Genomic DNA, 20,954 nt, shown 5'->3' on the forward strand with positions numbered 1-20,954 from the left:
ATTTTGTTTATGGGTTTTCTTTTCATTTTCATTTGTGGCACTGTGGGTTAATGCACTGAACTGCAAAGTCGGTTTAAATCATGTGGTAAGCAGTTCAAAATCACCAGCTGCTCCTTGGAAACCCTGTAAGGGTCCATATGGGTCAGAACCGACTCGACGGCACTTAACAACAACAACAACAAGTGTTTACTAAATCTTTCTGATTTTCTTCTTTTTATAATTTTGATGTGCAGATGCATTATTTTACTTTGAAGTTACCCTGTAATTTATTAATTTTTTCCCTGCTTAAAACTGTCTGGTTTATCTTGAAATCCACTTGACTTCCTTGCTATTTGTAAATTCTATTATCTACACCATTCCCCGTTCTTGCTTTGAAGTTGACTGAATTATACACTGATATCTCTGGTTCCCTGCTTTCAGTTTCGTAGGTTTGGATTGAGTTCTGGGTGGTGTTGTCACGGGTGGTAATCTCAGGTGGTTGTTTACTGTTGTTGCTTCTCAGTCCAAAGACCACCCTTTAGCATTTTTTGTAAAGTTGATCCAGTCATTACAAATTCCTTTCATTTCTGTTTATCAGGAAATGTCCTAATTTCTCCATTGTATCGAGGGACAGCTTTGCAGGGTATATGCTTCTTTGTTGGCAATCTTTTTGGTTATGAATCGAGCTGCTAACCTCAGGGACAGCAGTTCGAAACTACCAGCTGTTTCACAGGAGAAAGATGAGATTTCTGCTCCCATAAAATTTATAGCCTCGGAAACCCTGTACAGGGTCGCTATGAGTCAGAACCGACTCCACAGCACATAACCACCACCTACCATCGAGGGACAGCTTTGCTGGGTATATGCTTCTTGGTTGGCAATCTTCTTTTTCAGAGTTTAGAATGTATCATTCCATTGCCGGCTTGCCTGTATGGTTTCTGCTGAGAAATTACAGTTTAGTTTCATTGGTTCTCTTTGTAGGTAATTTTCATTTTTCTGAAATCTTGGGATTCATTCTTTGTTTTTGACTTTGGGAAGTTTGATTATGATACATTTTGGTGATTTTCTTTTGGGATCTATGCTGTTTGGGGTTCATTCAGCTTCTTGTGTGCTTATCTTCCTCTTTCATGATGTTAGGGAAGTTTTCTTTGACAATTTTCTCTGTGCTTGTCTCTTTCTGTTCTGGAATTCCAGTCACCCATAAGTTGTTCCTCTTCCTGGTCTCCCACATAATTCCTAGGCTATTTTTGGATTTTTAAAATTCTTTTTTCTGATTATTCTTCTAGCATACTAGTATTGAGAAATTAATCTTCAAGCTCATTAATGCAGACTTCCATTGCTTTACATCTACTCCTTTTCCTTTTCAATGTTTTGTCCATTTCTGAGATCTCAGTATTAATCTTCTGGATTTCTAATTGCAGGTTTTGTGTTGTTTCAAAATTTGCATTTCCTTTGTCTGTTTGTTCTTGTAGTGTTTTCCTGAATTCTTCTAAAGTTTTTACTGTGTTCCTCCATGCTTTCCTTGATATTTGAAGGTACCTAATTTTCATTCTTTTGAATTCTTTTTCGGTTAGTTCCACTCCCTTTTCTTCTTCAGAAACATCTTCTGTCTCTGCATCGTGGTCATTTGTTTGACCCTTTCTCTCGTTCCTTCTTATGAGCTAAAATTATCTGTTGTCTCCGGGACATTGTGAGCTTATGGTATTTGTAAAAACAAACAGTGCTGTTATTGGACCCAGAGGGGAGAAATCTCTGGGGGGGTTCCTGCAATTCAAGGAGCTCACAATGTGGGTGTGGGTGGGTTATGACAGCAGAGTTCCTGACCCTAGATGGAGTTCTTACAGGCCTTGGTGTTATCTACGTTCAGGGCACTCACTCTGGAAGTCATTCGTTGAGGCCCTGGATGAGCTAGTTTCAGTGTGTCTGTTAGGACCACTGGGAATCTGAGGGCAGAGTGATTGATTAAATGCTGGTTATAGGTCTAGGGTACAGCCCACCTGAAACCAGCCCCCAATGCAGCCAGCCCCTACCTCCTGCTTATGGGACTCCCATCACATGGCTCTGGGTTCTCCAAGAGCAGATTCTGTGCTGGGGGTGGATGAGGGTGGGAGCTGGCCACACTTATGGTCAATAGCGAATGGTGGGGCTCGGGGAGGGAGTAAAAATCATAACTTTCCCATCACCCACTGGAATCTGCCCTGCCAGACCTCCCTCGGCTGCCAAAGCTGCCCACAAGATGGTCCAGCTACATCTGGCCAGCCCTTCACCAGTCTCCCTCTCTCACCATCCCTGTTCAGCTTCTCCTCTCAGCAAGCACTCATCCACCTCCCTGAGCTTTCTTTTGAAGTTCAGGCTGCCAGGATTTTCACCTGTGTCTGTTTCATTTGGTATCTTGTATGTTTGTGGTAGAGAGTCCTTGTATTGTGGCTTCCTAGTCTGCTATCTTCCTGGAAGTCTCAAAATAGTACTCTTTTTAAAAAAAATTGTTTCCCACCATTTGATCATGTAAAAATCATTCTTTGCTCTCAGATTATACAGAAGCAGACAGCCGTGATCCATGCTTTCTCGATCTCTGTCATAACCCAATGCCATCCTGACTGAAAGAATTTATACATCAGGATTTTCCAAACTATAGGACACAGACCACAATGAGATGATTTTTAGAAGGTTGTATTTTTAGATGATTTTCAGGAGAGGGTAGTTCAACATCACTGAATCCCTTGGTAAGAAAATTGTTGTTGTTGTTGTTAAGTGCCATCAAAAGTGAGTTCTGACCCATAGCAACCCTGTATACGACTTCCAAGGAGTGACTGGTGAGCTTGAACTGCCAATCTTGCAGTTCAAACTGACTTTGCAATCCAGCGCAAAATTACTCCCTTTTAAGTTCCATTTCTGACTAAGGTAAAAAGGAAGTCTCAGTTGGGCATTGTGAGTCTTTAACACCTCTCTAACACTTGCTGGCTGGCTGGAAGTGTGCCATGGAGTCGGTTCCGACCCATAGCGACCCTGTACAGGATTTCCAAGGCTGTAAATCTTTACAGGAGCAGAATGCCTCATCTTTCTCCCATGGAACAGCTGGTAGTTTTGAACTGCTGACCTTGCGGTTCACAGCCCGATTCATAACCACTATGCTACCAGAGCTCCCTAAACTCCCTTTTTAATAAAGGGAGAGTCCTCAACAACCCTCATAAAATTTCATGATAATGATATTTCACTTTCATTTTATGCTTATGGTCTATTTGCATCACATGGTAACTGATTTCCATTTAAGTTATTGGTACAAGGTTTTGTTTTTAAATAAAAGTGTTCCTTTTTAAAAAATACGTGATTTAAAGAAAATATCAAGTAAATAATAACATAATGTAGTATTTAGGAATATTGAAAAACCATGAAGACGATAAACAGTGATCAAATTCCACAATGATTTTTAGAGACTTTTGCTTTTTTTAAAAAAATTCTGGCTGTCATAGCCCCTTCATTGCCTTTGATGTGTGGTTCATTCTAGCCTTTCCAAAGATAGACTTTCCAAAGATAGACTTTTAGTCCCAGCATCAGTGGCCCTCCACAAGAGCAAACACCACACACATTCCCTTCCCCACTTCCATATCTGAGGATAGAGAGGTGAAGAAACTCTCCAGTCATTAAAATAACCCCAGAGCTATATTTCTTCGATTGGAGCTTGAATGGGAATCATCTGGAGGGTTCATTATAGCACAGATTGCTGAGTCCTCTCGCAGTACTTCTGATTCCATGGATCTGAGCTGAGGTCCCAGAACTTGTATTTCAACAAAGTGCAACAAGTGATGCTGGCAAGGGTCCTAACACCAGGCTTGAAGCAGCACTGCTGCAGAGGCAGTGGGCATGCCCAGTGGGGTGGATCTACTTGGGGTGAATGTGGTGGCTGCTAGAGCCCCCACCTGGAGCTCAGAGTCTGCATGAGGGTCTAGAGGGCTAGGTGCTCTTCATAACCAAAACAACCAACCAATGTTTGTTTCTCCCCTCCAAAAGGTTCACCAAATGCAACCTCCTCTCAACGCATGTGAAGCCACTGTGCGGGATACTGAGCAAGTGTGAAGACATTAGCCACCTAGAGTAAGTTGAGGGCAGAGCACAGAGACATGCACCTGGGTGATACTGGAGGGGTGCGTGTGTCCATGCACATAGATATCTGTGTATGTCTGTATCTGTGGACTCCTGGTGTGGTTCTGTAGGATCAGCATTGTGAACCACAAGGTCAGCAGTTCAAACCCACCAGCTGCTCCTTGGAATCTCCAAATAGGACTTTGAGTTGGTTCCGACCAGGACTTGCTGACTGGTGGGATCTAAAATTAAAGATCCATGAGCTCCATGTGGGGAGGGGCTGAAAGCCCACCAGGGAACATTTGGGCTCTGGTATCCCAAACTTCATCTCTCATACTTCATACATGTTGTCAGGAGGGACCAGTCGCTGGAGAACGATATCATGTTTGGTAAGGTGGAGGGTCAGAGAAAAAGAGGAAGACCCTCAGGGAGATGGATTGGCAAAGTGGCAGCATCAATGAGCTCAAGTGTGGCAACAATTGTGAGGTTGGCCTAACAACAACAACAACATCCTGGTGTGGCGCTGTGGGCTAATGTATTAGATTGCAAAATCATTTGAACTGCAAGGTCAGTGGTTGCTATTGGTCAGAATTGACTCTACGGCACTTAACAACAACATCAACATTAAGAAGGAAGTGTTTATAGCGCCTGTCTGGATGTGACCTCCTCCTCAGGAATGGAAAACTCATAGTACAGCAATAGCTAACACTGACGCTGACCGAGCACTTTCCCCCTGCCAGACTCTTTTTCTCTTTCCTACAATCCTTGTTGTTGTTGCCATCACGCTGATTCCGACTCACAGTGATGCCATGTGACACAGTCCAACTGCCCCGATGAAAGAACGTGGCTGTAATCTTTACAGAAGCAGATGGCCAGGTCTTTCTTCCACAGAGCCCTGGGCGGATTCAAAATGCCAACCTTTCGGTTAGCAATTGAGTACCTAATCATAGTGCCACCAAGACTTCCAACAACTGTAGGTACTCATTTTTCACATGGGGAAATGGAGCACAGAGCGAGTGTAAGTCAGAGTTTTTGCTCAGAACCATTAGGAATCTAGCGTAGGGCCAGCAGGAAACAAAGAGAGCGGTTCGGAAAAAGAATGCAGTTATACATTCCTTAACATCCATGATTCATCCTGTGAAATGGGACGTTATGAGATTTGGAGATTGTGCAGTAGTGGACGCTGGGCAAACACTATATCGTAATCTGGCCTCTCCTTTTCTTCAAGCATCTCGAACAACCTTCATGCCCTAGCTGTGATGGCAACATGCTGAGAGGGCATCACTTTGTGTTTGGTCCTCAGTCCACATCATGAGCCATGTCTCCGAATCTGATCTAGGTCCTGCTCCCATTTTCACTAGCCTTGTAGCTTTCAATGAAGCCGATCCTTTAACAGCTTGGAGAATTTTTTTCTTTGTTTTTGAGGACCATCACTATTGACAAGTATGATTGCCTAAATCGTGAGCAACTATAGTATTCATGGATGTTTAACAATCCACCTTCATGTTTAATCATGCTTGGTTTCATTTCCAAATGGTTCTACCGCATTTGAGAGAGAGAGGCACTTCATGATAAGATTTTTGGAATATAATATCCAAGAAGTGCACAATCCATGAGACTGATGCTTTGGCTTGTGGGTCATACACAGTAGATAGAAACCAGAGTGCAGTGTGTAGTACATAAGCCAGTAACATAGCATCTATTACAACTATCAAGATGTATCATAGGTCACGTGTGCATTACTTAGCAGCACTATCGCTTTGTATACAAGACATCAGATGCACGTGTTGCAAGGGGGGTGCTCTTGGATTTGTTACATCCCATTCTCCAGTCAGGATTTCTGACCTCTATTATAACCGTGGGAGTCCTGTTGTAGCACTGTAGGATAAACACCTGACTACTACCACAAGGTCAGCAGTTCAAACCCACTAGCCACTCCTCAGAAACAATTTAGATAGTTGCTATGAATCAGAATTGACTCAATGGCACTCAACAACAACATTATAATCTTATGAGGTCCTGGTGTGGTACTGCAGGATAATGCACTGGACCACAAGTTTGCTTTGAATCACAAGGTCAGCAGTTTAAATCCACCAGCCTCTCTTCAGAAATCCTATACAGGGTTTCTATGAGTCAAAACCGACTTGACAGCACTTAACAACATTATAACCTTCAGGGAGCATGGATGTATATACATTTGGACGTTGCCTGAACAGACATTATGTGATGCATGACTGTATTGTATTTATTTCCTTGGGTGGCACCAACAGTTTACACTTGATTGTTGTTGTTGTTAAGTGCCATCGAGTCAATTCCAGCTCATAGAGACCCTGTATAGGGTTTCCGAGGAGTAGCTGGTAAGTTTGAACTGCCAACCTTGCAGTCCAAACGGCTTTGCAGTCTGGAACATTAACCCACAGTGCCACACTTGATTGGCTTGGCTGACTTGGCTGTGTGCCTTGGAGTCGGTTCTGACTCATAGCGACCCCGTACAAGGTTCCTGAGGCTGTAAATCTTTACAGGAGCAGAACACCTCGTCTTTGTCCCACGGAACAGCTGATAGTTTCGAACTGCTGACCTTGTGGTTCACAGCCCAATTCATAACCACTCCGCTACCAGAGCTCCTCCCTCCACACTTGATTACAACCCACAAAATTGGCACTTTGAATCCACCCAGTGGTACCTTGAAAGAAAGTCCTGGTGCCTGACTTCTGTAAGATTATAGCCATTGAAAAGCCCATGGAATTTGTTTACTCTGATCCACAGGGGGTTACCAAGAGTTGGCAATGGTGTGGATATCGGTCGGTATAAACCCAGTGCTGATGAGCCAATGCTGACTCATCACGATCCAATAGGACAGAGCTGCTCTACAGGTTCCCGAGATGGTAAATCTTTACAGGAGCAGATAGCCTGGTCTTTCTCCCGACCTGGTAGTTAGCAGACCAATTCTTTCCCCACTCTGCAACCAGGGCTCCTTATATAGATAGAGGTACACATAGATGTTGTTAAGTGCTGTAGAATCGATTCCAACTCATAGCGTTTCCAAGGAGCGGCTGGTGACTTTGAACTGTAGTTAGCAGTCCAGTGCTTATCCTGCAGCACCACACCAGTACTCATAGACACATTTCCTTGGGTGGCAAAAAGGGGTATGCTCAGCTATGAATCAAAAGGTTGGGATCCAATGACAATCCAATTATAACATACATGTGAAAGCACTCACATTTAGTTGTTGTTGTTAGGTGCCATCGAGTTGGTACCAACTCATAGCGACCCTATGCACAACAGAACAAAACACTGCCCGATCCTGGGCCAACCTCACTACTGTTGCCACACTTGAGCCCATTGATACTGCCACTTGGCCAATCCATCTCATTGAGAGTCTTCCTCTTTTTCTCTGACCCTCCACCCTACCAAACATGATACCTTTCTCCAGCGACTGGTCCCTCCTGACAATATGTCCGAAGTATAAGAGATGACGTTTGGTCATCCTGGCCTCCAGGGGGCGCTCTGGCTGCACTTCTTCCAATACATTTTAGTAGTGGTTTCAAAATGTTACCTTCTTTCCCACCCACAATGTAAACTTTCAAATAATTTTCATTCGTGGCTTTCTTTTCCTCTCACGATCTCATTCCTCCTTCTTGGAGAAGAAATCCAATTAACATGTCCTAAGAAAGGAAGTAGCATTGCATTTGGACTTTGGTTTGGGTGTGGGTCTGATGAGAGGTTGTTGTTGTTGTTGTTGTTATGTGCCGTGGAGTTGGTTCCGACTCATAGCAACCCTGTACAGGGTTTCCGAGGCTGGAAATCTTTATGGGAGCAGAAAGCCTCCTCTTTCTCCCGTGGAACAGCTGGTAGTTTTGAACTGCTGACCTTGCGGTTCGCAGCCCAATTTGTAACCACTACACTACTGGAATGTTTCTTTCAAAGGAGATTCCACACAGAAATAAGGCATCAAGCTGGATATTCTTTAGTGTGAAGCTCATATAAATAATCTGGCAACATAGAGAAAGTAAATGTTTCTGCTACCCACAGCTAAATTGAACAGCAGAGAACTGGTCTGCGTGGCTTGTTAGTCTAAGTGGTAAATTCTTTTTAAATAAACTTTAGAAATATTTGTCCTTTTATACTGGAATGCTTTCAAAATTACAAATGCAACAACTTTCATATCTTTAGTTAATAAATATGGTTACCTTAAAAAAAGGTTGGAATCTACCCAGCAGCACCTGTAAAATAAGTAAGTGAAGTGAAACAAACTTCAAATTACAATAATCAAAGACAAAATTAGTTTGAGAAAGTGTAGAACTAAAATCAGATATTCCAGAGCACCCTAGGTGTTTGTTTTTCAAACTGTAGTAAAAGCCACAGAACACTGTAAGAATGGGAAATAAGAAAGTGTTCAAGTTCCATTTCCAATATTGCATTCCCAAGATAATAGAAGAAATCTGTTTGTTAAATGAATCCTCCAAACATTTGTATTTTCCCCCGAATTTACTCTTATTCAGAAATTGTGGCTCCCAGCTTATACCAGCTGCAGGCAGGGTCAAAGCCAACTGTTTTTTCTCTTAACTCCTAAAAGCCTGCTGGAATGGTCAGCAGATGTTGAAGGGGAAGATAAGGACTGGTTGAGTGTAATGCTGAGGAGGGGCACAGAAATGGGAAATACAGGAGCTGCTTTTTTGAAGGTGGTGGTGGAGGTCATGGTGGTGGTGATAATGAGCATGGTGACGCCAAGTTGGTGGTGCTGGTGACGTTTGTGGTGGTGGTTTTGGGCATGATCATGTTGAGTAGTAGTGGTGGTGATGGTTGGAGTGGTGATGATGGTGATTTTGAGATACTTTGGGTGGTGGCAGTGATGGTAGAACAGTGGAGCTGGTACCAGAAAGGAGGAAGCAGAGAGTGAAGAAGCATGTCTGATCACCAACCAGCTTCTTCTTACCTCTTGCAGCCTCTCAGCAAACGCACTGGGTGATGATGGGCTCAGGAGCCTCCTGGAATGTCTGTCTCAGGTGCCCATCTCCGGTTCACTTGAGTAAGTGCGGAATAATCTTGAAGACAGCAAGGAAGAAAACTCCCCTGGGCCAATAGCATTAGCAGGCCTCTTTTGAGAGTATCCCTAGAGAACTCCAGAGGACAAGGACATGGGTGGGGAAAGGGTGTTTCTGATTTTGTCCCAGTAGGACCTTCCCCTGCATGTAACCTCTCCCAGTGAAGCTCAGCCCTGAGACAGGGTATGGAAAATTCCTCATCCTTGGGATTTCATCTGCCTCAGATCCTGGTCCATCCCACTCCTGAAGTTTCTCTGACCTGAATTATGAGACACGGCATTTGGATATGTGTCCCTATAGTAAATAAGGTCCCTAGAAGTCATCCACACTCTCACCAGAGCAAGGATACAATCTCAGTTGCTAGGCAACTGAGGTTTAAACTCTGGGGGTCTCTGACCCACATGAGGGTGAAGCTACCAGCTGGTCCCTCAATACCCTGCCCCCAACCACACCCCAGTATCTGGTGCCATGCTGCCCATGGGGATAGGGCCCTACAAAGCCACTCTCTGGTCTTCAGTGTCTCCATCTGCAGCATAGACTTGGACTCTCAGGCCTGTCAGATCTGACAGCTGGAAGCAAGGGGGGATTGGGCTGGACTCTATCCAGTCCTGCATGCACCCCCCAGAGCTGAACATCTTGTCTCTTCTAGTCTGAGTCACAACAGCGTCTCTCTGGAGAGTGCTCTGCACCTGGTGGAGACCCTCCCCTCCTGCCCAGGTGCCCAGGAGGCCTCTGTGAAGTAAGGAGATGTTATTGCTCTTGTGTGTAGTGGGGGAGCAAGACTCACACACTGGACAGCCCTGTCTATGTGATAGGGGCGCCCTGGCCACTCTCCCAGCCTCAGGGTAGATTCACTGAATGTGGGGCCATAATTTCCATGACTCCCTGATATCCGGAGGCCATGGGTGGGGCAGGCCAGATTTAAGCATGCTCCTGGAATGAGTTTGGGGTTCTCCTCTGGTCGGCATGGGCCTTTTCTTCCTGTTCTTTTGTTCCTGTGGGCCAGCTCCTCTTTCCTCTCTGGGCCCCATTGGTCCCTGGGTCTTAGGACACTGGCTTTCATCTCTCTCTGCAGCTTGGGGTCTGAACAGAACTTTTGGATTCACTTCTCCAGGCAGGAGGAGACTGGGAAGACACTGAGGTAACCCTGGTCTGGGCTGAGGGTAGAGAATGGGGAGAGGGGTCTCCCTGCCTGCTTCTTTGTCCCACCCACTCCCCCTTTCTATATGTTTCCTGGGCTCATCTGTCCCCCAAGTCCCCACATCCCAGCCAGAGGTTTTCCTACTGTCCTTGTGCCTCGTAGCCATGTCCTAACTAGAAATCTCAGGCTTCGCAGTGTTGGAGTTTAAGAGCACAGATTCTGGAACCACCTGGGGGACATCTACCTACCACTTACCAGTTACATGACTTTGGACAAGTTACTTAACATCTCTGTGTCTCAGCTCCTCATTTGTCACATAGGGGTAATAAGAGGCCCTATCTCTTTGGGATCAAATGATGCTTGGAACAGTCCTGGTTCATTTGAGTGATGGATCCATTATTACCAACACCCTCACCACCTCTCCCTGGAATCCCTGGACTCGCCTCCCCTGTCTCAGCCTAACTTCCTGGGGTCACTTCCTCTATAGTTCCTCGTAACTGATCTGTGTCTGACCAGGCATCTTCAGGTCCATTCACGGCTCACTCGTCTGATTATGTCGTTCCACTGCTCCAAGCCTTTCAGTGACTCCACAAGAGACTTGGACCAGCTGTTATTCCAAGAACATTCCATACCTACCAAACTCCCCTACCTGTGGGACTGTCTTCCTTTTCCAGTCCCTTAAGATCCAGCTCAAATGTCAGCTCCTCCTGAAAGTGTCAGTAGCCCCCTGCCCCATCACAGTGGACACCCCTGTGGCATCCTGCTGGGCCTTCTTTTCAGCTGGATAAGTCAGTAGTCTGGGGGCACCTAGAGACCAGGGCCATAGTTGAGCCCCTTGGCCTTCCCTCCCTCTCAAGGCAGCCTCAAATACTCCCATGCTGGCCAGAGTTGGGCAGTGATTAAGGATTTGGTGTCTGATTGAATCCCAATTTCACCTTTACTTCTTACCAGTCATGTGACCTTGGGTTAGTCAGTGTCTCCTCCATCTGTGAGACATGTAAGGCATGCGCGTCCCACTCCTCTCTCTGTGCCCCACAACAGGCCAGTGAGTAGCTTACTCCCCACATTACCTGGGGGTTGGGGTCCCCCCAAAGAGACGGGAAGCTCCTAGGACAGGAAAGCGAATCTACCTCTTCTTCTTAGATGCTGGTCCTGGCCTTTGCACTTAGTGAGGGTGTCCCCTATAGGCCTTGGGGGACTTGGAGGAGGCTATAGCCTCAGCTTGACCCTTGCCTTCTTGCCCTCAGACTGAGTGAGTGCAGCTTCAGGCCAGAGCACATGCCCAGACTGGCCGCTGGCCTTAGCCAGGCTCCCCAACTGACGGATCTCAGGTGAGTGGCCAAGTCCAGTCTGTGGGGACAGCCGAGGGGTGGGGCATCTTGTTAGAGGCAACCACTAACTGAACTCTTTCCCCAGGCTGACCCGATGTGACGTGGACCTGGTAAAACTAACCGTCCTCCTGAGCCAAGTGAGGCGGCCAGCAGGGCTACTCCGTCTCAGGTACCATCTTCCTCCTCCTCCCTGCCTGGGGATGTGTGTGAGTGTAGTATGAATGGGGGGGTCACAGCCCTGGTCATTTCCTGTCACCCGGACCTAGAGCAGACCTACCCTTCTGTCCCAGAACCTCTCCAAGATGCAGAGAAGCCTTCCCTGGGGTAAGGCTTGTGCTTCGGGATTTAAGATAAAAAACTTCAAAGGATACTCAACTGAAGGCAAAAATAGCATGTTTGTTTGTTGATTGTGATACTTTTTCAAACACTCAGAAAAATACTACGTTCAGAAAAGCAGTTCCAGTGTGGTCCTGTGGGTTAATGCGCTGGACTGTCAGGTCGGTTTGAACCACAAGGTTGGCATTTCAAGCTTGGAAACACTATACAGCATTGCTATGAGTTGGAACCGACTTGACAGAACTTAACAACAGCAAATACTTTTCAGTATTTGCTTCATGTTTTTGGCAGATGTCTTTTGAAGTGAGTTCTAGACATGCTATTTAACCCCTAAATATTTCAACATGAATCACTAAAAATATAAGATTTTCTAAATAACCTCCACTAAAATACCTAAGAAAATGAGTTGTTGTTGTTAAGCACAAGGGAGTCGATTCCGACGCACAGGGACCTTGTACAGAGTTTTCAAGGAGCGACTGGTGTGTTTGAACTGCTGACTTTCAGATTCAAACTGTGCTTAATCCTCCGGTACCACACCAGGACTCCATGCTTTGTATAAATTATTGCTTATTTCTCTTTGTAATGTAAAACCATGTGAACCTTTTCTTAAGTCTAAAAGGATCATTTTCAAAATTTGTATTTTCTCTTTGGATTGTTGCAATACTCATTGTTGGACTGAGGATGATGCTAATTTTTCTTTTTTTTGTCTATGCCTTGTTTAGTAATGCTATACTTTTAAAAATTAGCAAAAAACTAAAAGCCTGAAGGTCCTTCTTGACACTTGTCTTTGCTCCCCTGTCCCTGTCCCTGTCCCATCCCTACCCTGCCCCTGCTGGGTAGATGCTGCCCGCCCTGGGAAACTCTGTCTGTGTCTGCTTTCGTGGCAGGGTGGAAGAGACATGGGTGTGCACAGTCGGGGTGCTGGCCCTGCTGAGAGCCATTGCCCAGGCCTCAGGCAACGTCACCAAAATAAGGTGAGTCCAGGAAGGAGGTATCCTCAGAATCTCCATCTATTCATGACCTTGGGATCTGCCCTCAGCCAGACATTGTCCCCAAGATGGCATGCTTGTGCCACAGCCCAGCCACATTGCTGCAGAGAGGAGCAACCTGAGATTCTTGACAAAATTTATCATATCCTGGGACTCCAGGCTGTCTGCCCTGGCAGTGTCCCCTGGGTGACAGTCACCCATGCTGTGACTTTGTCATCAGAGGTGGCAGAATGACATGGAGTGGCAAAGAACAAAGGCTTTGGCATCTCATTGACCTATTTTCAGATCCCAACAGAGCCACTTGTTGGCCCTAGTCCTTTCTGAGCTTTTCCGACCTTAACCTTCTGATCAGAGAAAGGTGGGGCTGAGTGAGGGGCACATGCGCTAAAGCCTGAGAAGATCTCTGAAGAGCTGCTCTTCCTGAAACAGCCCACCCTCTCCTATCCTCTTCCCTCCAGGAGTGACCAAGGAATGGTCTGGGAGGACTCTAGACACCACCCAGAATCTTCCTCATCCCTTTCCCCAAAGACCACCCCCTCACCCTATAAACTTAATGCTCAACTAAAGGCCATGAAGCAAATTGCAGATACAGCCTCTCAGGGCCCCTGAGCCTTCCCTCGGTTAATTTTGGAACTTCCCTGGAATTTCTGTAATGGGTCTCCATTGTGGTCCTCATTCATGTTGTTGTTAAATTCCGACTCATAGTGACCTTGTATTATGTTTCCGAGGAGTGACTGATGAGTTTGAACTGCCAACTTTGTGGTTCAAACAGATCCTGTGGTCCAGTGCTTATCCTATAGTACCACATTCACTTAAAATGGTTGAAAAGGCCCCATTTTTGTGTATGTGACCCAGAGAAGTACCTGCTTTCTCACTCTGAAGCTGGGTCCTAGAGGGGAAGAGGGGACCCCAGTTTGGGTCTGGTTACTCTGAGTTGGGAGACCAGGCAGCCCCCTCACCAGCTCAGCCTTGGAGGAGAAGCTGCTGTGGGCCTCACGCTGGTACCCCCTCCTACCTTCCCTCCCCAGCATCTCTAAGACCCAGCAGCAACTCTGTGTCCAGCTGGAATTCCCACGTCAGGAGGAGAACCCAGAGGCCGCAACCCTCAGGTGGGGACCAGCACCTGGGAGCCCAGGGGGGTGGCTGGAGTCAATCCCCACTGCTTCTGACCAGTATTCCTCATGCCTGCTCAGGACCCTTTGATGCCATAAGTGTCTGCCTGTCCTGTGAGGTCAGCCCCAACCTGCCTCTTCGTGTTCTCTATTCATACCCCAAACCCCAGTCTCTACTCCTCCCTTCTCCTTGTTGTTGTTGTTAAGTGCCTTTTGACCCATTGCAACCCTGTATAGGGTTTCCGAGGAGTGGCTGGTAGGTTTGAACCTCTGACCTTGTGGTTCAAACTGACCTTGTAGTCCAGTACATTATCCTGCAGCTCCTCAAAGTCCGCACCTTGATCCCTTTGCCCTCAGGGTCTTTGTGCAGGCAGAGCAACCCTCTACTCAGAATGCCCTCAACCCCTTCCTCATCCTTCACCTGGCTCAGGTTTCAGCATAAATGTCGCTCAGGTTTCAGCATAAATGTCACCACCGCAGTATGGCTTCCTGGAGCCCAGAACTCCAAGCCTGAGTCCAGTCCTCCTGTCACCTCTCTAAGAGATGCTTGACTTCACAACATCGCTAGTCCATATATTTTTGGAAACTAGAATAAGTCACCCCCTTTGGGTAGATGCAGTCCTACAGGTCTATGTTTTGGGAAGCAAAGCATGGCTGGACCATGTCCTCAGCTGGGTGCCCTTGTTCAGTGAACAACATGCACAACTGTATCAGTCGCCCAACCTGGATTCCTCCTCCATGGCATTTCTTATAATTGAATAACAATTACTGCGACTTTATTTGATTGGCTTTTCATTACCCTCACATCATATGCTCCATGTGAGCAGAGACTGAGTCGCTGGTCCTCAGAGCTGCCACCTACTGTCTGTCCCTAGGCTGAGTGACTGTGACCTGGGAAGCTACCACAGTCTTCTCAGACAGATGATGAAGACATGTGCCAGATTGCGGCAGCTCAGGTCAGTACTGGTTGTATGCTTGGCCTCCCAGCTCTGGTCTCGGGCCCTGAGTTCTCTGATTGGTCAGGATGGAGACAGGTAGAGCCTGCTAGGTGAGGCAGGGGCAGTGCTTGATTTGGGCATTCCCTAAGCAGGATAGAACCGCACCTGGGCAGTTGGGGAAAGAGTCCCAAGAAGGCATAGGGAGCCCTGCCTGCTGGTTACTCCTCAGTGGTCCCCTGGATGGTCTTGCCCTCTCTCTGGAGCTCCTCCTGTGATGACCGTACAATCTTCTAAACTATGCATGGGTCTTTTCAGCTTGTCCCAGGTTCACCTTTGTGATGCCAGCTCCCAGGTGCTACACAACTTCCTGATGTCCCTCTCAACGCTGAAGAAATTCCGGTAAGCAGACAGGACACATGTCCCCTCACAGCTCCGCCCACCCCTACACCTCAGAGGAATTCTAGGTCTCCACCCTGCCGACTGGACACAGGTGGTCCTGGAGATGTTAAGGCTTTAGTAACACAGAGTCACATGGCAAGAAAGATGCTCCCTTTCAAAGCTCTTTCTTTTCTTTCCCCACCCCTTTATTTATTTTTTCACTTTTTGTTTTTTTTTGAATAATTGAAAACTAATAGAAAAAGTACAAGACTATGAAGAATGTCCATATACCATTCACCTAATTCACCCTTTGGTGTGGCACCGTGCACTAATGTGTCAGAGCGCAAAGTTGTTTGAACTGCAAAGTTGGTGGTTCAAGCTCACCAGCTGCTCCTTGGAAACCCTATACAAGGTCGCTATGGGTCAGAATCGACTCGACAGCACTTAACAACAATTCACCTTTTGTCAATGTTTTCTCACAATTACTTTATTTTTCTCTCTCTTCTTCCCTCCCTCCTGCTTTCTCTTCCTCTCTTCTCACTCCATTTTCTCTCTCCTCTTTCTTTCAGAACCATCTGACAGTGAACTGCATATGTCATGCCCCTTACTCCTTCACAGTTCAGTATATTTCCTAAGAACAAGGCCTTAGTCTTCCATAATCTAGTATAGTTATAAATCAGGAAATTTGACATTGATACTATTAGCTAAACCAGGATTTGTTGTTGTTGTTTTTGTTAAGTGCTGTCGAGTCGATTCCAACCCATAGTGACCCTGTACAGGGTTTCCTAGGAGTAGCTGGTGGGCTTGAACCCACCAATCTTGCAATTCAAACGGCTTTGCAGTCTGGTGCATTAACTCACAGTGCCACACCAGGACTAGGGGAACCTTTTTCCTGCCAAAATTTTATCATTTACTGACCATACAAAATTATCAACTTAAAAATTAGCCTACTAGATTTGGTCAAAGGAGCTCTGGTAGCGTAGTGGTTACGAATCTGGCTGCTAACCTCACGGTAAGCAGCTTAAAGCTGCCAGCTGTTCCACGGGAGAAAGATGAGGTTTTCTGATCCCGTAAAAATTTACAGCCTCTGCAACCCTATGCAGGGTCACTGTGAGTTGGAACCGACTCCACAGCACACCATCACCACCACCAATGTAATGGCAGGAATCCTGGTGTGGTGCTACTGGTTAATGTGCTGAACTGCAAAGTTGGTTTGAACCTCAAGATCGGTGGTTCAAGCTCACCAGCCGCTCCTCAGAAACCCTATACAGGGCCACTATGGGTCAGAACCAACTTGATGGCACTTAACAACAACAGCAACAATGTGATGGCTGGAACTGCGGTTGCCTTGGCAGGACCAGACCAAATGATTCCTCAGATGTTATACAGCCCTTGGAGTCCTGGTATGGCACTGTGGGTTAATGTGCCAGACTGCAAAGCCATTTAAACTGCAAGGTTGGTGGTTCAAGCTCACCAGTTGCTCCTTGGAAACCCTATACAGGGTCGCTATGGGTCAGAACCAACTCAATGGCATTTAACAGCAACAACATACAGCCCTTGGGCTGGACTTTCTCCACCCCGATCTAAGCTTTAGTTCAGATGTTATTTACTGCATTGTGTTGTCTAGTCCTAGATCAGTCCCAGATCCCACTCTGCATTCTGTTGCCATGTCGCTTTAGTCTCCTGCAATCTAGAACTGTTCCTCCGCCTTTCTTTCTCTAGCATGACCTTGGCCCTGACCTGTATAAACCAGTTATTCTATAGAATGCTCTTCAACTTGGTTTTGTCTGATGTCTCCTCATGCTGAAACTCAAAGTCTGAATTTGCAATGGGAGCATCACAGAAGTGATGTTGTGTCCTCCTTGGTGCCTTGTATCATGAGATACCTGATGCCTATTTGCCCCACCACTGGTGATGTTACCTGGGATCACCTGATTCAGAGGATGCCAGCCAGGTTTCCTGGGAAGTTACTATGCTTCCCTTTGTAATTAACAAGCCTTGTGGGGAGATGTGCTGAGACTATGTAAATATCCTGATTCTCCTCATGCATTCATCCATTGATAATTCTTGCCTGAATCAGTTATTGGTATGATTAGGTACAAAACGGAACTTTTCCAACTTTTACTTCTCTTTTAAAGCAGGTAGCTCTTACAGCAAATGACAGTAACTAGCTACACTTTAAAACATTTTATTTTCATTGGAATTTTTTTATTTAGCCTCTATGATAAGCTAAATGACAATTCTGTAATAACCAACCATGGCATAAATTCTGAAGGCTCTACCTGAATGACAGTGGTTTAGGGAAGTGTAGGGGCAAAGGGCACTTCAAAAAGTTTGTGGAAAATGGAATGAGTTTTCCAGAAACTTTTTGAAACTTCATCGTATCCAACTTGTCTATGTTCCTGACTCCAGGCTATATCTTAGCCTGAGGAGTTCATGGTGAGAGAGATTCATGAAGAGAAGAGGGGCCATTGCACAGTACCCTCAGGAGCCACACCCCTGCCCTGTGTCCTGGCCCTCTGCTGCCAACATTTAGAGCTCCTGCTTGACCTTTTGCCCTTTGACCCCACCAGGCTGACCAGTTGTGTGAGTGTGGAGGGTTTCACCCACCTGGCATCTGGACTGAGCTACTGTCAAGACCTAGAGGAGCTGGAGTGAGTTACAGGGTTGAGGGTCCTGCAGAGGGGTGGTCCTGCATTTGGGCAGGGATGGAAAGGGAGTTTGCTCTTGGTTAAGGTGGGCTGTAGAACTCTAGCCTATGCTCTTCACACTCAAGTCCGGTAAGTCTGGGTGGGGCCTGGGAACGGCTGAGCCCTGTATTCTGGGTCTCAGCCTTGCCACTGACTCACAGAGTGACTGCAGACAAGGAACAAATCTTCTTAGGGCTTTGATCCCCTCTTCTGTATTTGGAGCTCATAACTTTTGCTTTGCCTAGGGCACCTGTGGGTGCTGAGGTGCTGAGAAGACTAAAGGATAAGTGTGTGCTTACATGCATGTTAACCTCGTCCCCAACTTTCTTATCTACAACCCTCATTTCAGAAACCAAGAGCTGGCCCTATGACCCCAGAGCCCCGTGACCCTAGAGCCTGACCCTTGGGACAGGAAGTGTGTTCCATCAGAGCCAGCCTTCTAGGAAGTGGGCGGGGCTAAGGAGCCTGAGGAGACAGCTCAGCTGCAGGGGCTGGGAGGCTCATCTAACCCACCCTTGTGCTTGGTCCCTTCCAGCTTGTCTAACAATCAGTGTGGTAAGGAGCTGCTGAGGACCCTTGAGGGGAAGTGCAGGCTGAAGAGGCTTGAGTAAGTGATGTCGATGGTGGTTAATGGTGGGGGTAGGAGAATGAGTGGGAGCCTAGGAACTTTCTCCTCTTCTGAACACAAACTGTCAAATCCCTGGATGAACCCAGGTGAGCTGAATGGTCTCCCAAGACTTTTGACTTACTTACCTGGCTCTGATGGCCAACAAGATGTTTGATCACAGGAAAGACAATACCCAGTTCAAACTGACCCAAGCCAGGAATTTATTGGCTCATGTCATGGAAAATTACAAGGGAACTGACTTCAAGAATAGCTAGATCCAGGGGCTCAGTGTTTGTCAGATCCTACTCTATCTATCTATCTACCTATCTATCTATCTATCTATCTATCTATCTATCTATCTATCTATCTATCTATCTACCTACCTATCTACCTACCTACCTATCTACCTACCTACCTATCTACCTACCTACCTATCTACCTACCTACCTATCTATCATCTGGCTGCCTGTTTATCTCTCTACCTATCTATCCTCTATCTAGCTAGCTAGCTACCTATCTGTCCACAATCTTCATTCTCAGGCAGTCTCAGAAGCAACTTACTACCATTTCAGTGGAAAGGGAGCATCTTTCTCTGTCACTTACAACAAAAGGCCCTAGACTGAATCTCAGTGGACTAGTGGTCAAGTGCCCACCCCTAAGCCAATCATTGTGGCTCTGAAAACAGAATCTTCGCATTGGCCAGACCTGAGTCACATGTTCACTCAGTCCTCTAGCTCTGGTGAGATGGTATTTCAGGGTGCTATTAACAGAAGAGTCCTAGTGTGGCACTATAGGATAAGCACTGAACTGCTTACCACAAGGTTGGTGGTTTAAATCTACCAGCTGCTCCTTGGAAACCCAATACAGGGCCACTGTGAGTTGGAACCAACCCAACAACAACATTAACAGAAAAGGAGTTACACGATTGTAAATCAGAAGGTTGGAGAGTCAAGTCCACCCAGAGGCAACTCAGAAACAATGCCTAGTGATCTACCCTCCAAATAAAAGTCCTACGGAGCACAGTCCTACTCTGACACACATGAAACCGCCAGGAGTCAGAATTGGCTCAATCAGAACTGGTTTGATTTTATCAACAGAAGAAGGGGACACAAACTGGCAGGGAAACCCCACAGTCACCCACCATCTGTGCCATTTGCCTATAACTGTTTCCTTAGTAACCAGCAACCTTTATTCTCACCCATAATTTGAAGCTATCAGAAATAGGTTCAGCCTATGGGACAGGTACCCCTCCTGTTGGAACAAGCATGCAGTAAGAAGGAAAAAAATTAACAAGTCATTTCCTCTTTTAACATTTAAGATTTTCTGATGACCTGAAGTACACACTGGTTAAAAGGAATTTCATCATTATAGAAATCTGTAACAAAGGCCATGCAATCCCTGGTGTTAAAACCTCCTGAGAAAACTCTCAAAACAGTCGGGTGAATTTTTCTCCTTGCTTTTTTCTACATATGTTTTTAATACAGTTTTAAATATATTAGTACAACTTTTGGGGATTTGCCCCTTAGCACTGAAATTCTCCCACCTTGTCCCTCTTTGCTTACCCAGGAGAGAGGGTCTGGCAGTGGAGAGAAGGGGCACCTTTGACCAGAAGGACCCCCTTTCTCTTCCAGTAATGATTTCTTCCAGCCTCCTCCTATCTGTCTGTACCTCTGCTCAACCCTTCCTTCTGGAAGCTTTTATTTGGGGGAGTTGGAACCCTTGGATGGTCTTTCACTGGCTCATCCATACATTTGACAAATCAAGGGGGCTTCAAAAAGTTCATGGAAAAAGTCCAGTGTCTTTTCATTCCATTTCTCCAAGAACTTTTTGATGCTCGACCATACACATTAAGTTGTGCACCGGCACCAAGGCCAGGAGCCGCAAGTACCACTGGAGAACACGACAGGCCAATCCATGACCCCATCACATTCATGGCCTGGGGACGTTGCCCTTTCTCCTAATTTCCTAGGGGCCTTGAGCTGCTCCTTATTTCTTGCTGCCTCAATTATCTTATTTAATGAGCTTACTATATGCAAAAGTTGGACAATGAATAAGGAAGACTGAAGAACTGCTGCATGTGAACTAAGGTGCCCACAAAGGACATTAACTATACAGTAGACTGCCAGAAGGATGAACAAATCTGTCTTGAAAGAAATATGAAACTTAGAAACGAAGATGGTGAGACTTCATCTCACGTACTTTGGACATGTTATCAGGAGGGGCCATGCTTGGTAATGTAGAGGGTCAGCAAAAAAGAGCAGGACCCCCAATAAGATACCTGACACAGTGGCTACAACAATGGGCAGTGAAGCCCATTGTGAAGATGGT

At 46.1% G+C, this 20,954-nt stretch overlaps 1 protein-coding gene across 1 annotated transcript in view; it reads left to right on the plus strand.

The window, feature by feature from the left end:
- The window catches only part of NLRC5 (NLR family, CARD domain containing 5), a 73,867-nt gene that overhangs the window by 41,590 nt on the left and 11,323 nt on the right, over nucleotides 1-20,954 (plus strand). The window contains exons 25-36 of the mRNA XM_006863619.1: nucleotides 3,988-4,071; nucleotides 9,005-9,088; nucleotides 9,754-9,843; nucleotides 10,180-10,245; nucleotides 11,493-11,576; nucleotides 11,662-11,745; nucleotides 12,800-12,886; nucleotides 13,930-14,010; nucleotides 14,889-14,969; nucleotides 15,267-15,350; nucleotides 17,903-17,983; nucleotides 18,555-18,626. Of these exons, the coding sequence (XP_006863681.1) occupies nucleotides 3,988-4,071; nucleotides 9,005-9,088; nucleotides 9,754-9,843; nucleotides 10,180-10,245; nucleotides 11,493-11,576; nucleotides 11,662-11,745; nucleotides 12,800-12,886; nucleotides 13,930-14,010; nucleotides 14,889-14,969; nucleotides 15,267-15,350; nucleotides 17,903-17,983; nucleotides 18,555-18,626 (978 nt within the window). The remainder of the gene's footprint in view (nucleotides 1-3,987; nucleotides 4,072-9,004; nucleotides 9,089-9,753; nucleotides 9,844-10,179; nucleotides 10,246-11,492; nucleotides 11,577-11,661; nucleotides 11,746-12,799; nucleotides 12,887-13,929; nucleotides 14,011-14,888; nucleotides 14,970-15,266; nucleotides 15,351-17,902; nucleotides 17,984-18,554; nucleotides 18,627-20,954) is intronic.

Source organism: Chrysochloris asiatica, unplaced genomic scaffold, assembly GCF_000296735.1.
Source record: "Chrysochloris asiatica unplaced genomic scaffold, ChrAsi1.0 scaffold00055, whole genome shotgun sequence".
NCBI classification, from domain to species: Eukaryota; Metazoa; Chordata; class Mammalia; order Afrosoricida; family Chrysochloridae; genus Chrysochloris; species Chrysochloris asiatica.